Source organism: Sebastes fasciatus, chromosome 9 (assembly GCF_043250625.1).
Source record: "Sebastes fasciatus isolate fSebFas1 chromosome 9, fSebFas1.pri, whole genome shotgun sequence".
NCBI lineage: Eukaryota > Metazoa > Chordata > Actinopteri > Perciformes > Sebastidae > Sebastes > Sebastes fasciatus.
This window is the reverse complement of record NC_133803.1, coordinates 3165192-3185020: the sequence shown is the minus strand read 5'-3', so window position 1 is coordinate 3185020 and position 19829 is coordinate 3165192. Positions and strand designations below refer to the sequence as shown.

Below are 19829 nucleotides of genomic sequence, written 5' to 3'. Positions count from 1 at the left end.
TGCTGCATCGTATGTGATCAAGCAGAAAGTAAAACAAAATAAGGATGTAGACGTAAGGTGATAATACTTTGTAATAGTTCATAACAGTATGGATGTTTGCAAGTGGTTCACTGCTGATTCTGTGTGTTGTTAATGTGTGTTTTTAATCACATGGAGATTAATTACAGTAAGTGAGCACAAGGGCTGCGCACTATCATGCACAGTGGGGTGAGAGGACAGGCGAAGAGAAGGACAGTGAAAAACAGAAGGAGAGCCGGACCATACGTCTCTCTTCCCTCCCTCTTTTCTGTGTCTATATGGGAGAAGAGAGAAATGTGAGCTTTCTATTAGAGGGAGAGGGAGGGGAGATATAGATGGAGGGAGGGAGAGTTAGAAGGAGGTGGACGAACACACGATACGACGAGATGAGAGGAGAGGAGGAATGTGAGACAGAGAGGATGCAGGACGGGAAACAGAGAAGAGAGGAGTGCCAGATAGAAGAGTATAGAGGATAGACGGATCGAGGCAGGCAGATAGCATCATGGCAGGATTTAGGTGTGTCCGTCTGTGTTAGAGTTTTCATTCACGTATCAGGCAGGAGGAGCAGCACTTCCACACTCGTCTCACAAACATACACGTGCATTCACAACATTTTTGCTGCGCAGAGGCACCGGCTCTCCTCCCCCAGTGACTCCAGGGGAAGAGGGGAAGCGACAGATTTTACAGCTGTCACACACACTCACTCACACACACACACACACACAGACACTCTTTCTGTTCTCTCTCATCACACACACCCAGAAAAGCACATGTGTTTCAGAGTGGACGAGCTACAGAGGGATGCACCATGAAGGTGAGATCGCCTTACTATACATTTGTTTTGTTTTGATGAGTGTGGATGTGTGTGTGGTGTTACTGGGCTCTCAGCCAACAATTGGTTTAATTATCTATCTATCTATCTATCTATCTATCTATCTGTCTATCTTTATATCTATCTATCTATCTAACTATGTATCTATCTAATGGTATTGAACTGAGAATAATGTTGTGCTCTCGACCCGTGTGCTGGAGATGAGAAAGTGATAATGTTTCTCTCTGGAAGTATCAGGTGTTCTGACTGTTCTTTGGCTCCAAGTGCTTCACACTCAAGTGGCTTTTTAACTGTGAATGTGTGTGTGTGTGTGTGTGTGTGTGTGTGTGTGTGTGTGTGTGTGTGTGTGTGTGTGTGTGTGTGTGTGTGTGTGTGTGTGTGTGTGTGTGTGTGTGTGTGTGCGTGCGTGCGTGCGTGCGTGCGTGCGTGCGTGCAGAGAGGGAGTCTTGAATATGGTGTAAGATTTGAGGACAGTTGGGTTGGTGGCGTTCTTGCATATTGTGCCTTGTTTCTAAGAATGGGGATTTTGGTCTGTTACACTGATGTTTATATGATGGGAAGTAGCTCAAAACTATCTTCATGTGTGTATCCCTGTATGTGAGTTCATTTGTGCCTACAGCGCGGTGCATTCTTGACTAAATCTAGACATCGACTTGGTCAACCAACGTCGGAGCAGCACCATCTTAGCGTCACAGCTCCTTTAATGCTTCTGGAACCTGTGAAGTGCATCTCTGTTGCTGGGCAGAGCCAGCAAGACTTTTAATGGTAGATATGATCTATTTTTTCTTTCTTCTCATTTACCACTTTATTTGGCAATGGGAAGAAGAAAATTTTGATCCTATACACTTCCAGTAAGTTTATGAAAAGTAATAAAGCTAAAACGATGAATCGACCAATATTAGCTCATTGCAAATAGTAGGCTATAATACATAAACATAATTTCTAGCAGACAGGGTTCTGATATTGGGTTATATGTTGGCTGATAATTACATATAACAATAAATATCAATATAAACCTTACAGTATAAAAAGTAGGGCTGTCAAAGTTAACGCGTTAATAATAAAGCCATAAGGCTAATTCGTTTAAACGACACAAATTTCTTTTACACATTAAAGCAATTTTTAGGTTGCAGCGGACTCACTTTTAAAACTAGAGTGAAGATACATGCATCATATGAAACTAGAAAACCTGAGGAATCAATTGGTACCAACCATGTCATACTAGCTTGTCCCCAAGGAGGCTAAATAAGGCTCTAAACTTACGCTACATTTTGGTGAGGAAAAACTGGCATGGCCATTTTGTCCCTTGACCTCTAACCTCAAGATATGTAAATGAAAATGGGTTCTATGGGTACCCACCAGTCTCTCCTTTGCATCCAGAAGCATACAAAAGGTATCCATGAATTTGTGTCACTTTGGGTATATGGTACATAATGATGGGCAGCTGTGGCTCAGATGTAGAGCGGGTCATCCCCTAACGGTTAGATCGGTGGTTTGATCCCCGGCTCCTCCAGTCCACATGTCGAAGTGCCCTTGGGCAAAACACTGAACCCTAAAAATGCTCCCAAAAGCTGTGCCATCAGTGTGTGAATGAGCATTTAGATTAGATCCTGATGGGCAGGTTGGCACCTTGCATGGCAGCCTCTGCCATCAGTGTGTGTGTGTGTGTGTGTGTGTGTGTGTGTGTGTGTGTGTGTGTGTGTGTGTGTGTGAATGTAGAGCGCTACATGATCATAAGACTAGAAAATCACTATATAAATGCAAGTCCAATAACACATCCCCAAAAAAGTGAAATATCACTGTAACAGAATAAAGGAGTCTTATAGCATACTTCATCACAACACAAATCAGATGAACGAGTGCTGGAGGAGGACAACTAGACTGAGCTCACCCAGTCTCCCCTCACTGTGAACTGACCACGACTATTACAGTTTTTCTCGATTGTTTACACACATTTTCTGAAAGCATGCCTCATTCTCTCAGAACTCTACACACAAATCAAAAAACACACACACAATGGGCAAAACCCCTCAACTCTCCTGCAAAATGAAACTTTACATTCAAAACAATGTTATTTCTTCTCAAAATGGTATTTTGTTTTCAAATGACACACACAAACCATCATATGAATAGACATAAGAACCAGTTGAACACTGATGTGCTCAATGTAAAACACTATGATGAATGGAAAACACTTCTTCTCCATTCATCATAATGACTTAGGCCTTTTTTTTGTTCAGTGTTACACTTACTACAGACAGTACATACATAAGTGTGTTGTAAAATATTTTAGAATATTGTTTTTATACTCAGAACACACAAATACACGGTAACAAATATATTTTATTTTCCCCACAAAAACAATGTTCACAGTGTACATCCCAACCAACACAAAGTTGTACATACAGTGGTCTACATACAAAACAACAGAGGAATTTACTGTATACAGTTACAGTAAAAAAAAAAACGAAAAAAAAAACTATGCTGCATCCTCTCTTCTGTTTCGGTCTGGCCACAGCACCTCATCCACATCACAAGCAATGTTTTCCCTGGCCAAGCAGCGGGGGAAATATCGCTTAGCATGTCGAATCCAGCCATGAAAAGCATCAACTGCTATATCTCCACATGCGTCTTCCATAGCTTGGAGAAGGGGTATACGCGTTTGTGGATTTCGGTCATACACTTTCCATGATTGCTAATTGTAACACTGTGTGACAGGTGTTTGCCCATGTGATGAGTCAGTGTGCATAGTAGGGCAATTGACTTTAGAATTTTGAATGACAGTGTGTTCCTTGTGAAAACGAGATTTTCTTCATGAAAATTGTGCCAAATGCAGAGAATTGTGTGTAGTGTTTTGAAAAAAGTGTGTTTTAGAACTGCAATTTGATAAGAGAAGAGAAGAGAAGAGAAGAGAAGAGAAGAGAAGAGAAGAGAAGAGAAGATAAGATAAGATAAGATAAGATAAGATAAGATAAGATAAGATAAGATAAGATAAGATAAGATAAGATAAGAGAAGAGAAGAGAAGAGAAGAGAAGAGAAGAGAAGAGAAGAGAAGAGAAGAGAAGAGAAGAGAAGAGAAGAGAAGAGAAGGAAGTGGGGACAGAGAAAGTCTTTGGTAATTCTGCTCAGAGAGCATCAATATGCTGCCTGGGTACACAGGCACACACTCACACATCGGTGCACATGCACACACACGAATAGACCCAGAAGCCCATCAGTCCATGGTGCAAAGCGCCAGTAGACAGTAGAGCCCAAAACACCTGAAATGGTACCCATGGCAACCGAACCACTGGCTCCTTGCTGTTTGCCAAAAGCAGTGGGACAGATCCAGAGTCAGTGTGATATTTCTTCAGAGACGGGTCACTCTGTCCAGTCCTCTCTCTTGAAGAGGCTTGTTTACACTGAAGGTTAGTTCAGGGCAGAAGCAGTCTGGCTCAGTGTATGCCGTCTGCAGACACTGGTGTGTTCCTTCTACTAATCCCTCTCTGTATCTCTCTCAATGAGGAGCAACAAGTGGCAAACCCAACTACAGTCTAATAATGGAAGACCTTCACAAATATTTGAATTAAAGGGACTGTTTGTAAGAATAAGAAATTGCTTGTTAACAGCGACACCTGTGAGCGTTATGTCAAGGAAAGTCAGCATCCTGTTGCTCACGCTTGCGCTTGTGCTCGCTCTACATAGACATGAATGAGCATCGCTCAAAACAGTGAGGCGACACACATCAGCAAAAAGCACAATATCACTCTATATTTCAGCTGCTTGGCAGTAATGCAGACGAAGGTCTCTCTATGACTCACTGCTGATCCTAGTGTTGGCTTTTCCTGCCTCAGCCTCCCGACTGCGGCCGGAGGGAACAGGGGAGACACCGGAGTTTTGGTCGGAGACGATAACGTTTCTCTCTGCGGAGCCCCGTCACTTCACAAGACACGGGAAACCTCTGTTGGTCTGGAGGAGCTGCAGCAGTTATTTCTGCACAAACGTCCACTGTACATTCACTAGATGTTCTCAGAGCTAAACTAACTCTTCTGCAGTGTGTAGTGTGCGCGCATGCACGTGAGAGTGGAGCGAAAGAGTGAGAACGAGTGCGGTGTGTGAGTGAAGGCAGGCAGAGGAGCAGAGGAGCAGAGTACAGCAGAGACTACGGCCCTGGAGACCAAAGCTACGGTCTCCCCCGCGTCCTCCAGACGGGCTTCACTAGATACAACCAAGAGGTTTTGGTGCTTCCGTGTAGTTTGTGTTGGAGTCTTGTCTGAACAGCGTAGCCACACGCAAGCGCGCATGGGACACCAACCCGCAATGATTTATACGTGTAAGAAGCCGGCTCTGTGAAGAGAGGACCCGCTCTCTATGTAGATAACAGCTCATTCTAAGGTAACGAAAACACAACGATTCTTATTTTCAGGTGATTATACACTAAAGAAAACATACTTATTAATATTATATTCCGTTTCTGGTAATATATCCCCCTAATTGTTACACACTGTTCTTTTAAAGGTCCCATATTGTAAAAAGTGAGATTTTCATGTTTTTTTATTATAAAGCAGTCTTAAGTCCTATAAATACTGTGAAAGTATCAAAACACTCAATCCACAGATAAACACACACAGCCCGTTTTCAGAAACTGTGCGTTTGAAACAAGCCGTTAGGATTTCTGTACATTTGTTATGTCACAAATCTACAATATTTAGACCATTTCACAGTTTTAAACGTAAACATACTAAATGTCCCGGTTTATTTCCTGTTTTAGTGAATGTGAATGACATCAGCTGACAGGAAGTAAACATGGACCCAAGCTGTTGCCTAGCAACGCAATTCCGTTGCTATTCCATTGGATTGCGCTAAAACGGAGCGTTTCAGACAGCGCATGAATACAGGGATATTCACACAGACAGTATGAGAAAAATAATGTGTTTTTTGAACATTAAAGTATGTAAACATACAAACCCAAAATACAAGTATGAACCTAAAAATGAGCATGATATGTCCCCTTTAAGGGCATCGCTCTGCTACCTGCATCGCTCTGCTACCTCTGCTGAGTGTCAGAAACTTGGCTGGCTCTCAGCGTTGCTGCACTGTGGAAGAATGCCTCAGATCATCACATAGGCTCTGCTGGGAGAAAAGGCTGAAAAAATGAAAAATGCTCTATGCAGTCGATGCCTATAGATGGGTGTTTTTTCTGTCTTGGCTGCCACTCAGAGCTGTTCAAAGTTTAATATTCTGTAGTCAGTTACATTACAGCAGTATGATGCAGAACAAGGATTTATCTGTTCTGTAGTCAGATGCAAGCTATTGACGAGGAATAATATAATAATATCCTTGGACGAATCAAACTCTGATCTAGACCTGTACCCGCATTGAAATGAGTCTTTGGTATAACCTGAGGAGCTTTTGTGATTAATTTTCTGCATCTCTTTTGAATTCAAACAAAAAAAATGTATATTTCAGCCAATAAGCTGTATGAATTTAGAGTCATTAAGTCTGTGGTATAATACAAAATTACAAAATTGTACAATAGTGTAAAGTACTTACTTCAACTATTGCAAGATATTAAATCATTGATCATACTAATGCTTCGGACGAAGCTCCAGAGGGACTGAAACGTTAGTATGATCAATAAATTGTGATGCTGAGTAAGAGCAGTGTGAGAGGTCTTCTTTGTTCAAGACTCAACTGATATTTTCCAATGCACCTGCATTTGAAATGGTTGGATGTGCAAATATCTCCTTCGAAAAAAGATAGTTTTAAAAAAGATAGATGAAAAGAAAGATGATATTGACCCTGGATTAAATTTGGATGGCAATGTTTTAGAACAGTGGTTCCCAATCTATTTTCCGTGAAGCCCCTCCTACTTGTATCTAAGAAAAGGTGAACAGCCCAATTACCCCGTCGATTCGCCAAGTGAATGCAGTTACATAATGTGAATTTTTTTGTAACAACTTCATTTACTATAATAGTGTTAGTTATTTTTTGTTATTGTGGTTAAATAAATGTAATTTGTGGTGTTGTTACATCGCTCCTAGACCGCCCCGTTAATATAGGTGCGGACCTCCCTTTTTGTGCATCAAGCGGGAGAGCAAACCGCAACGGAAATGTTGTTTTTGAAAGGCTAAATGCCAACAAATATGGATTGAAGCAGAATATTTTGTTCGCTTTTGCTACTAAGTAGAAAAAAAAATATTTTTTTAAATAGTTTTACGTACAGACTTTTGTATAAATTATCCAGTAAGTGTGTGATTATGATTTTAGTTATAAATGAGCAGATCTAATTTTGACAACCTCAGAGCAGACAAATCCTGGTGCACCCCCTGTGATCTTGTCTTTTCCTAATACTAGTTTGTTGCCTAAGCCTAACCAAGTCGATCTTTTCCTAAACTTATGTAGTTTGTTGCCTAAGCCTAACCAAGTCGATCTTTTCCTAAACTTATGTAGTTTGTTGCCTAAGCCTAATCAAGTTGATTTTTTCCTAAATTTAGTGGTTTGTTGCCTAAGCCTAACCAAGTCGATCTTTTCCTAAACCTAACTAAGTAGTTTGTTGCCTAAGCCTAACCAAGTCGATCTTTTCCTAAACCTAACTAAGTAGTTTGTTGCCTAGGCCTAACCAAGTCGATCTTGTCCTAAACTTAAGTAGTTTGTTGCCTAAGCCTAACCAAGTCGATATTTTCCTAAACCTAACTAAGTAGTTTTTTGCCTAAGCCTAACCAAGTCGATCTTTTCCTTAACCTATCTAAGTAGATCTATTTTGAAAAGACTGAAGCGGAAATTGACACGTGCGTTACGTGTTGCTGGTCATTCGTAGGAAAACGCACAAAAACTCTGTTATTGAAAGTGGGGAAATTCGTGTCTTTGTACACAAATCAAATAGATTAAATTTTGTGACTATTTCACAAACTGCCGTGAGACTGTGTTGTACATTAACAATAGAAGTCACAACCTGTGTGTGTGTGTGTGTGTGTGTGTGTGTGTGTGTGTGTGTGTGTGTTTGTGTGTGTGTGGTAAATTAAATATGCCTGTGTGGGTAAAAAGCAAATGCCTTGACATAGTTCTGGAGCCAGCAGCTCCACCCTCCTCACTACTGATTGGACACACACACACACACACACATACACACACACACACATACTTCCTGAAACCACAGATTCTGCACAGTGGGTAGACACATTATCCATCATTCTGCGCTAACAAGGGTTTAACCAGGCAAAACAAATGACACCTCTCAGAACATTACAAGATCTTAGCAGAGAACACACACTCTGATTTATCAAAGCATTAATTATGGATGGACCTTTATTACATCAGACGCCTGCGTAGGAGAAGAGGAGAGGATGTTGACTCTTTGTTGATCAGCGTTCATCAGGGATTCAATCTTTGATTACATGACTTGATTAATCACTTTTAACAGAGCGTAATATATTATATAGACATTTCATAAATGTGTCTATTGATATGCATTCACTTGATAGTTTGGAGACAAGGTTGAGCCAGATTAAATTTCACTACAGTAACAATACATCAATATAATTACAGTTTTATAGCTGCTGTCTGTGTGACAGATGGCATTGTTGTGAAACCAGTGGTATACATTTTTCACAGTTACTTAGAGTCTGGGATATGCGTGTTTGTCCGTGATATTCAGTGCTTTTTCAGTACAGGCCCTTCAGTCACATTCATGCCTCTGATAGTTCAGTGTTTTGTACAACTCAAGTGCGAGAGCTCATCACTTCATGGCTGCGACAGCTTCACTCTGCATCAATTCTCATTAAGCTGCTGTCACTGTGCAATTAGCAGCTGCATTCTAGGGGGAGATGCAACATGCAGAGAGATTATCAATCTGTCAAAAAGATGTGCTGTTATCATGAAAGAGATGATTAATGTGAACAGTGGCTTTGCAGATGGAACTTTTTACATCTTCTACACAGCAGACATTTTGACCTGTCATAGGAGGAATAGTACAGGTGCAATGAATAACATTAAAGGACCAATATGTAATATATTTACTGTAATTAATCCTAAAATTACCATTATATGTCATCAGAGATTAAAGGTCCCATATTGTAAAAAGTGAGATTTTCATGTCTTTTATATTATGAAGCAGGTTTAAGTGCTTTATAAATACTGTTAAACTATCAAAACGCACAATATACGGAGAAATACACACAGCCCGTATTCAGAAATTGTGTGTTTGAAACAAGCCGTTAGGATTTCTGTCCATTTGTGATATCACAAATCTACAATATTTAGACCATTACATGGTTTTAAACGTAAACATTCTAAATGTGTCCCAGTTTATTTCCTGTTGCAGTGTATGTGAATGACATCAGCTGACAGGAAGTAAACATGGACCCAAGCTGTTGCTGGCTTCTCCGACAACAATGCTACAGCCAGTATGTTCTCCTTTGAAATTTCCATTCCGGTCCGGAACGTCCGTTTTTGTGTTCGTCCACTGCCCATTTCGACACCCTGTTGCCACATATGAAACAGATTGGCATGCAAACACAGCCTTCTGCAGCCATGAAAGCAAGCTAATGAACTGGATCAACAGAGAAAACCGGGTTAGCAGCTGGGTTATCAAGACAGCGAGTATTTGAGACACACAGCCGGTGAAGTTTTTCTAAAATTGCAGTTATTGACGATATTTGACATCAACATTCTTCAAACATGTACAGTACATATACAGCGAGATATAAGGATGCAGATTTACCTCATTGTTTTAGATATTATTTTGTGAACAACTCTCAATTCCATAATTACCCAACCAGACAGGCTACGGATCTTCATCTTCCGTTGTATGAAACATCCAGTGGTCAGTTTTCTATCAAATTTCGAGTTATCTCATGGAATGAAATGTCCATTTAATGGATTCTTCTGTGTCATTGGCTTTTTATAAAAAAGAGACTTAGAAATGCTCTGCTGACATAAACATCTGATTTGGGAGAAAAAATATCACTCTTAGAAACTGTAAATATGGCAATTATTCCTGCTTCTTTGTATTTTTTTTTTTGTTTGAACTTTACTCCTATATTTTACTCCGTATATTTTTATATGTGACATGTTTTGAACAGCAATATCTAAAATGTACTGGTGATTTTTTCATGATAGTATTTTACCTATTGTGTGTCCTTTGGTTGTGTTTTTTTTATATAAGCCATTATAGGTTTCTACTGTGACTGATGACGCGTTGATGACGCATGACCCAATCTGTGTGAAACACTCCCTTAAAGAAAATGTTACATTTACCAATTTCCCAGTCCTGATCCCGGATGAGCCCCCATTTGTTACCACCTGGCTCAAGACTGGCAATAAAAAGGGAGGCCACACAGATATATCAATATCAAGTAATTTATTTAACTCAATGAACCAACATATCTAGTAACTGGTGGGGTGTGTAAGTAGGAGAGAGATCAGTCATGTTAGTAGTGTGTGCATGAGTGAAAAAAGGTGTAATGTGTGTTGGCTAGTGTGACAAACCAAACAAAGAAAGAATGGTGAGGTAGATGCAGCAGGCTCAGCTGAGAGAGAGTAAGACTGTCAGAAAGCAGTCCACTCATGGCTTCTCTTTAGGGCTTCAGCCCAGATGGGCAGGTACAACAGACGACCTTCCCAGCTACACCAACCAGCTACTCCCTGGAACCGCAAAGGCTGCAGCAAAGCACTCAGTCAGTAGAGTGAGAGAGAGGTCATCACACCGCCTTCTTCCTTCTTCGAGCAGAGAGATACGTGTGTGGATGTGTGTGCAGGAGCTGCTGGCCGTCCGCGGTGAGAAAGAACAAAGCGGTAGATGACGGGATGAGAGACACCGTAGTGTAATGTTACACAGACATAACAAGGCTGCTGAATGAGAGAGGCATCCGCCGATACGTTACACAGAAACACACCGTGTTAATAATAAGCCGACCACCTCACGGTACCACCAGCTGGGAGCTGTGATCTGTTTTTAAAGTCAGGCACCTTGGCGGAGGTCTGCGCTCTCTGAGTGCCATTCTAGTTACAAATGTGTTCACAATTTTTTCTGTCTGTTGTTAAAAAACGAAAAATCTAAAGTAGGCCTATTTCATTTTACTTTTGTTCCTCATATTATTAAAAGACAATCAGAATCAGAAATACTTTATTGATCCCGGGAGGGAAATTTGGACATGTTGTAAAATTTTTAAGACAAGTTCAACTATTACACATTTGGCATGCTATGGCTTACTGGGCCACTTGAATGGAATTGACCCATCCTTACAGTTATTAATTACCCCCGAGCACAAGATGTCCACTGTGAGAAAGGTCTATAACTTACAGTTGTGTTTTCATTTTTTTAAATCTATTTTTCGTCATATACTTATCTATAAGAAAGCTTTTCTACTGGTTATAGTCAGGATGACACATATTCATCGTGACAGTATGTAGCCTGACTAAGAAACTGTACTATAGTGGTGATAAAAAAGACACATCTTCAGCCTTGAAATTGAATAGTTTTCAACATGAGTAGTCTTTTCCTAAAGTTTGATCTATAATGTTTGTTCCACCAGAGCCAGTCATCTAGTTTCCAGATTCTTCCTTGTACAGGTAATTTCTGAAAAAATAAAAAAAATAATCCTTGTCTCCCACCGGCAGAGCAATTTTACATATCGTTACAAAATGAACTCCTACTTTTTAATGGATAATCTGGATGAGGCTCAGCAGAACTGCAGATGATGTGCAACAGGTAAAGTTTTTTTGTGGCAGTGCTATTATCAGTGCAGACAAGTCTAGACTCTCTTTGTCCTGGTGTTAACTCTGCTACTAAACTTCAAAGTAGCAGCTCATTACTGTGAGCATCAGCATCCCTGGTGCATGAGGGAAAGACAGACTGTCAGGGCCTTGCACACAATACAATCCCAGTCATACAGTACGCTCAGCTCAAGGTAAAACTTAGCGTCAAGCAGAAACAACTGTGTCAATGTCTAACAGTACAGACTGTTCTACAGTAACGTGCCAAATAACTCTGCTTAGTTCATGCTAACAGATTAACAAGATTTAGAGTCTACAGCCATGCTAGCGGCTCTGTGAGGCTGTACTTCACAACAGCAAAGTTATTACAATTCACCCTCTGGGCACCATGGATATCTATACCAAATTACATGACAATTCACCAGTGGTCAACGCCAGGGTCTAAAAAGTGAAGCCAATGCTGAAGTGCCTTAAACCTGCATTCTTTCTAACAGCCAGCAGGTGGCGACGACTGGTGGCCAAAAGAAGTCTGATTGTATGATTGAATGCTGAACTTGTGGCTTCAAAAATAGCTGTCCACCAATGGGTGACGTCACGGTGACTACGTCCACTTCTTGTATACAGTCTATCCAATCCATCTAAGAGTTGTGCAGATATTTCACTAAAACCCCAAAATGCCAACCTTATGGTGGCGCTGCAGGAAAAGTCAGGGGATCACCAATGCATCCTCAGATTTTCATGAAAATCAATGCAATAGTTATAGTTAGATATTTCAGTCTGGACCAATGTGATGGACTGACCGACTGACAAGTGACACATTGTCAAAGAGCTGCTGCAGGGTTTGAATTTGTTTAAGAAAGACACGCACTTACTAGGCTAGTATTGTAATAACACACACACACACACACACACACACACAAGCACCCAGAGCAAAGATGCACACACACACAAGCACCCAGAGCAAAGATGCACAGACATATGAAATCTGCTGTATTTTCCAAAGTTCTGCATTGTGAAAAGTTGAGGGGCTACAAGTCTCTGTAAAAGGTTATGGCGAAGAGTTGTTGCTCAGCTGTATTTTAGCTGCACTGCAGATATTGTACCGGAGCCCCTTCTGGAGAACAGGTCTCTCTGTCCCCAAGGTGATCACTTTATTCAGCTATAAAAAAAACTCTGACTTTGACGCAGGAAAAAAGAAAAAAGAGTTTGGGTCCTGAATTAAGTTGAAGTAACTGAGTTGTACTGGGTATGATGGTTTTCTTGTGTATTTGTTGTCATGCTTCATTCTTCCTCATCAGCTTCTACAATCCAAACAGTTCCTTAAAAGTTCAAATACAGGACATAGAGAGTGCTACAGGAATGAGTCCTAAAACCTAGAAATGAGTTAGCATTTTAGCACTTCCAGTTCCCTCGTCTGGAATTCAACGGGTTTTTAGAATGGGTTTTTAGTTAGATGCCTGTAATAAGGTCTGTGGTTAACACAAGCTGAAGAGATTTTAACGTTTTGTTCTACGATATAAAATATGTCAGTAAATACCCCACTTGTGAATTTTAAAGCCTTTATGTGTCTTAAAAAAGGTGGTTACTAACAAGTGGCTACAGTAAATGAGACTACCAAACATCATCACGTCGACTCGTCCTCCTTTACAGCCTTGTTGTGTATACTCATCGCACTCATGCGACTGTGGTGTAGTTCGTTTTTTAGCCTAACGTTAGCTTTTTACTTCTGGTGATTGCATTCACACTTCAAAAAACTCTAAAAGTGTTCATTTGTGGAGATATGATGCTGAGCAAAATGTGTAAGTATCATAAACGTTTGTTTTCCAAAGAGCTTTTCTCTGCGATAATCCAAAACCCAATGGAACAATCCCATTGGCTTTTTGTCGAGGCAACCCAGTGCGATGCTAACTTCCTGGTTGGCCTACAAAAATACACCATCCCTGGAGCACACTATTGTTGGCTGGACCGCAGCCAGCCCTACAAACACAAAAGTCTGTCACTGAGTGAGGGAGTGAGTGAGTGATGAAGTTACACGATTGGTCTGCTGAGTGTTGGAGTTTCCTCATTGGCCGTTGCTCTTTCAAAATGAAAAGGCGGGAACAGTCCTTTATGCAAACAAGCCCGTCCAGCCCAACAACGCATCTGGCTCATGAAACTTGGACCAAGCTGTCAAACTAGGCGATCTAGTTCTAAAATGAAACCAGATTCAGTAGAGGTATAGCCTATTTCTCGCTTAAAATGTTTTCAGAAGTAGATTTTTTGTGGATTGTTTGGACGAATGACAGAAAGTTTACGCGCAGGCTGCCATGTTGTTTCCTGTTTGAAACGGTGAACAGAAAATCAGGGACCAATCAGGTGCATTCCACGAGAGGGTACATCTCGGCTTGAACGGCCAGTTGAGTGGAGCAGTGTGTCCCCTGGTGTCCTCGCCGGATTTAACATTATAGAGATGACCACTGACTATTTGTGGAACAATTACCGTACACGTTCCGGACATATACTCGGTTTTGACCGAGTCTTGTTTTGATGGCCCATTTCCTGTTTTTAAAGCTGCTGATTATGTCCTCACCGGGCCATCAAAAGTCCAGTTGAGTTAAACAACAGGAGACGGGGAACTGAGCCCTTATTGTGCATCAATTCATGACAGTCTCCCTCTCTCGGTCTTTCTTTGCTCCCTGCCATCGTGGTAATTTAGCCAAGGCCTGTGGCTTGTCAAGGGATCAAGCCCAGGCAGTTCTACTGGCAGAGCTTTAATGAAACTTTTGGCTCACAAATAATGTGTGCGTGTGTGTGTGTGTGTGTGTGTGTGTGTGTGTGTGTGTGTGTGTGTGTGTGTGTGTGTGTGTGTGTGTGTGTGTGTGTGTGTGTGTGGGTACTCAGTAAACCATCCTCTCTGTCTATATACACCAGCTGAGCCAGTGTAATTGAACATTCTGCTGATTCCACCACAAACACATGGAGTCACACACATACACACATGCACAAGCAGTGACGTGTAGTCAGTGGTGACGTGACTAATGGCAATAGGATACACTCGCTATTACGGATATGCAGAGGAGAGCAGTGGCAGGAAACGCCATCGGAAGTGTGGAGAAAAATGCAGGGGTCTGCAAAAACATCTACTTTTTAGTAAGACGAGAACGCTGTGGTAGCGGGAGTACAGTAGTCAACAAAAAGCACATTTCTCATGTATCGCTACACAAGCAGGAGCATATTGTAAAAGTGGTATCATGATTATGTTATTGACAGTTTGGAGTATCAGATTTGTTTAGAAAGTATAAAAATTGTAAAGGAGGAGGGCTGAAATGCTGGCTCAGGGGGTTGTGTGTCAGTAGGAGTTTATGTTCGCGTTTTCTTTGTGTTTGTATTTGTGTGTGGTTGAGGGAACAAGGTGCATAGAATAATACTTAATCTGTATTTCTTAACATAGCTACAAATTGCTCTTTGAGGAAAATAAAGTAGAATAAATGAAAGTGTTAGTGGAATCATCAGGGACAACAAGAAACTGTTAAAGGAAGATTAAAAAAAATGAATTAAATGGCAAAAGTGGAGCGATAAAATCAGATAAAACCATTTCATATTCACAAAAAGTTTCTTATTATAAAAGAATGTGTGTTTCTGTGTGTGGTGAAGCAAATAGGGTGGGCAAAGTTGACTGCAGAAAACTAAAAGTACAACTGTCAGAAATGTCAAAAATCAGATACAATACAATACAATACAATAGCATACAACCAATAGAAACTTTGAGATGTGTGGAGATTTGGCCATATGTCTTAATAACATGCAGACAGGTGCATGTTAGAATAAACAGAATGCAATGCAAAAGAAAGTAGTAAAGTCTTCTTCTATAAAATGAATACATCTGCATACTCAAGTCACAGGCTGCCACAGCCAATCAATAAAGGAGTCAAATCACAAACACCAATTACACCTGATTGAATATGTACATTAAATGAACAAACCATGCATCTCAAGAGCAAGATGAACACAAGATACCTGTCCAAGTCCAAATTAGAAATGTTCCTAATCAACGTCTTAGGGGGAAAAACAAGTCATACAAAAGATTAAATATTTCATGTTTACTAATGAAGACAACTATGAAAACAATGGAATTGCTTATTACTAAATTGGCTATAATTGATATTTTTATATTAAAAAAACCAATGGGACAATGTGAAAACAATGTGACATTGTGAAAGAGGTCCATTGTAGTGATGAACTTACAGAGATTTAACACCTGAATCAGCAGCTCCACTCTGTTTTACGGAGCTTTATTGTGATTTTCAGCTCATTGCGTAGCTGTCCGACCCACAACTTTACTGTTTTGGTTCATTCTCAACGCTCTAAGTGTTTTTGATTGCTGCAGGCAGCTTTTCTCAGTTTTCTTAAGCTCTACAAACCCACTAAACTCTACCTGCTCAGCACCAAACAGCAAACAGACACAGTTAGAGACTAGCCGGTGAACACATTTAGCAGCTAAAGAGCCAGATATTCCCCTCAGGAGTTGGTAGACACCAAAAAGAGAGCTAAAAGGGAGTGAATATTCAAATGTATAGCTCCAAATGAGGGATACTGCTGCTCCATAACTGCTGGATGTGTAACAGGTGTGGTATGGACCCAAATGCAGCAAAAACACAGCAGGTAACGTTGATAAGGGATAAAGTCTTTCAACTGTTTTCAAACCGCTCAATGCAGTGCATATATCTATATATTTACAGGGTCAGAGCTGACATTCTTAGACAACGCATGCAGTGCTGTTGTGCGTGTCTTGAGCAACCAAGTGCTCCCAGCTTAAAGACTGGACCAAGAGGAAGGCTTGGACAGGGCTGACTGAGTTAACGTGGGCTCAGGTCTCATCATGGTCAGCAGGGCTCTCGTGTCATTTTAATGGTATTATAATTGACTTATTGATTTTGAGAACCCAGTTGGGATCAATGGGAACAGCTGCGTTGTAAGGGGAGAGAGGGAGAGAGTAGATGGAGTGGCTGAAATACTGTTGGTTTACAATCAAACCATATAGAGGAAACTAAGAGTTTACAGCCATGCTAGCAGCTCTGTGAGGCTAAATGCTAGTATTAGCATGCTAACATGCTCACAATGACAACGTCATTTTTTTATGAGGTATTTCTGATGTATATTTCTATGTATCTTCTTCTTCCTACTCTTTAGCACTTTATTAAAAGATTTTAAATCTTTTCCGGAACCATCACCTTAACGTGGTGGAGAGGTTTGCGTGTCCCTATGACCCTGAGGGCTGTGTTGTCTGGAGCCTCGTGCTCCTGGTAGGGTCTCCCATGGCAAATTGGTCTCAGGTGAGGGGCCGGACTAAGAATGGTTCACAAAACCCAAATGACGACACGAGGCAGAGGAGGAGTTACCCGGCCCGGAGGAAGCCCGGGGCCCACGTCTGGAGCCAGGCCCAGACGGAGGGCCCGTCAGCAAGCGCCTGGTGGCCGGGCTTGCCACGGAGCCCGGCCGGGGATACCCCGATGAAGCAACGTGGCACCCCCCCTCCTCCTCTCCATCATGTGGGCTCACCACCTGCGGGAAGAACCGCTTGGGTCGGGTGCGCTGTCACACGGGTGGCAGTGAAGGCCAGGGACCTCGACGGACTGGACCCGGGCGGCAGAGGCTGGCTCTGGGGACGTGGAACGTCACCTCTCTGTGGGGGAAGGAGCCGGAGCTTGTGCGGGAGGTGGAGCGCTATCAGTTGGATCTGGTAGGGCTTACCTCTACGCACAGCCTCGGTTCTGGAACCGTACTCTTGGATAGGGGTTTGACTCTATTTTTCTCTGGAGTTGCCCATGGTGTGAGGCGCCGGGCGGGTGTGGGGATACTCACAAATCCCCGGCTGAGTGCCGCTATGTTGGAGTTTACCCCGGTGGACGAGAGGGTCGCCTCCCTACACTTTCGGGTTATGGGGGGGAAAACTCTGACTGTTGTTTGTGCGTATGCACCAAACAGCAGTTCGGAGTATTCGGCCTTCTTGGAGACCCTGAATGGAGTCCTGTATGGGGCACCAGTAGGGGACTCCATAGTTCTCCTGGGAGACTTCAACGCGCACGTGGGCAACGATGGAGACACCTGGAGTGGCGTGATTGGGAGGAACGGCCTCCCTGATCTAAACCCGAGTGGTCGTTTGTTATTGGACTTCTGTGCTAGTCATGGACTGTCCATAACGAACACCATGTTCGAACATAAGGATGCTCATAAGTGTACGTGGTACCAGAGCACCCTAGGCCGAAGGTCGATGATCGATTTTGTAATCGTATCGTCTGATCTGAGGCCGCATGTTTTGGACACTCGGGTGAAGAGAGGGGCGGAGCTGTCAACTGATCACTATCTGGTGGTGAGTTGGGTCAGAGGGTGGGGGAAGACTCTGGACAGACCTGGTAAGCCCAAACGGGTAGTGAGGGTGAACTGGGAACGTCTGGAGGAGGCCCCTGTCCGAGAGATCTTCAACTCACACCTCCGGCGGAGCTTTTCTGGCATCCCTGTGGAGGTTGGGGGCATTGAACCCGAGTGGGCGATGTTCAAAGCTTCCATTGCTGAAGCTGCGGCGGTGAGCTGTGGTTTTAAGGTCTTAGGTGCCTCAAGGGGCGGCAACCCTCGAACACCGTGGTGGACACCGGTGGTCAGGGAAGCCGTCCGACTGAAGAAGGAGGCCTTCCGGGATATGTTATCTCGGAGGTCTCCGGAGGCAGTTGCAGGGTACCGACGGGCCCGAAGAGCAGCAGCCACTGCTGTGACGGAGGCAAAGCAGCGGGTGTGGGAGGAGTTCGGAGCAGCCATGGAGAAGGACTTTCGGTCGGCACCAAAGTGCTTCTGGAAAACCATCCGGCACCTCAGGAGGGGGAAACGGGGAACCATCCAAGCTGTGTACAGTAAGGATGGGACACTGTTGACCTCAACCGAGGAGGTAATCGGGCGGTGGAAGGAGCACTTTGAGGAACTTCTGAATCCGACCAATACGCCCTCTATGGTAGAGGCAGAGCTGGAAGCTGATGGGGGACCATCATCAATTACCCTGGTGGAAGTCACTGAGGTAGTCAAACAACTCCACAGTGGCAAAGCCCCGGGGATTGATGAGATCCGCCCAGAAATGCTGAAGGCTCTGGGTGGGGAGGGGCTGTCTTGGATGACACGTCTCTTCAACACCGCGTGGAAGTCGGTGACAGTGCCTAAGGAGTGGCAGACCGGGGTGGTGGTTCCCCTTTTCAAAAAGGGGGACCAGAGAGTGTGTGCCAATTACAGGGGTATCACACTGCTCAGCCTCCCTGGTAAAGTCTACTCCAAGGTGCTGGAAAGGAGGGTTCGGCCGATAGTCGAACCTCAGATCGAAGAGGAACAATGCGGATTCCGTCCTGGCCGTGGAACAACGGACCAGCTCTTCACTCTCGCAAGGATCCTGGAGGGGGCCTGGGAGTATGCCCATCCAGTCTACATGTGTTTTGTGGACTTGGAGAAGGCATATGACCGGGTCCCCCGGGAGATACTGTGGGGGGTGCTGCGGGAGTATGGGCTGAGGGGGTCACTTCTCAGGGCCATCCAATCCCTGTACGCCCAAAGCGAGAGCTGTGTTCGGATCCTCGGCAGTAAGTCGGACTCGTTTCCGGTGGGGGTTGGCCTCCGCCAGGGCTGCGCTTTGTCACCAATCCTGTTCGTGATATTCATGGACAGGATATCGAGGCGTAGTCGGGGGGAGGAGGGTTTGCAGTTCGGTGTGCTGGGGATCACATCGCTGCTTTTTGCAGATGATGTGGTCCTGTTGGCATCACCGGTCTGCGACCTCTAGCACTCACTGGATCAGTTCGCCGCCGAGTGTGATGCAGTCGGGATGAGAATCAGCACCTCTAAATCTGAGGCCATGGTTCTCAGCAGGAAACCGATGGATTGCCTACTCCGGGTAGGGAATGAGTCCTTACCCCAAGTGAAGGAGTTTAAGTATCTCGGGGTCTTGTTCGCGAGTGAGGGGACGATGGAACGTGAGATTGGTCGGAGAATCGGAGCAGCAGGGGCGGTATTGCATTCGCTTTACCGCACCGTTGTGACGAAAAGAGAGCTGAGCCGGAAGGCAAAGCTCTCGATCTACCGTTCAATCTTCGTTCCTACTCTCACCTATGGTCATGAGGGTTGGGTCATGACCGAAAGAACAAGGTCGCGGGTGCAAGCGGCCGAAATGGGTTTCCTCAGGAGGGTGGCTGGCGTCTCCCTTAGAGATAGGGTAAGAAGCTCACTCATCCGTGAGGGACTCGGAGTAGAGTCCTTGCTCCTTTGCGTCGA

General features: G+C 43.3%; 1 protein-coding gene across 1 annotated transcript in view; it reads left to right on the top strand.

Annotated features, from left to right (window-relative positions):
- The first annotated feature begins 219 nt into the window (after positions 1-219).
- The window catches only part of LOC141773447 (inactive phospholipase D5), a 94022-nt gene continuing 74412 nt past the window's right edge, over positions 220-19829 (top strand). Inside the window, exon 1 of the mRNA XM_074645289.1 lies at positions 220-832. Coding sequence (XP_074501390.1) covers positions 827-832 — 6 coding nt within the window. The 5' untranslated portion in view covers positions 220-826. The remainder of the gene's footprint in view (positions 833-19829) is intronic.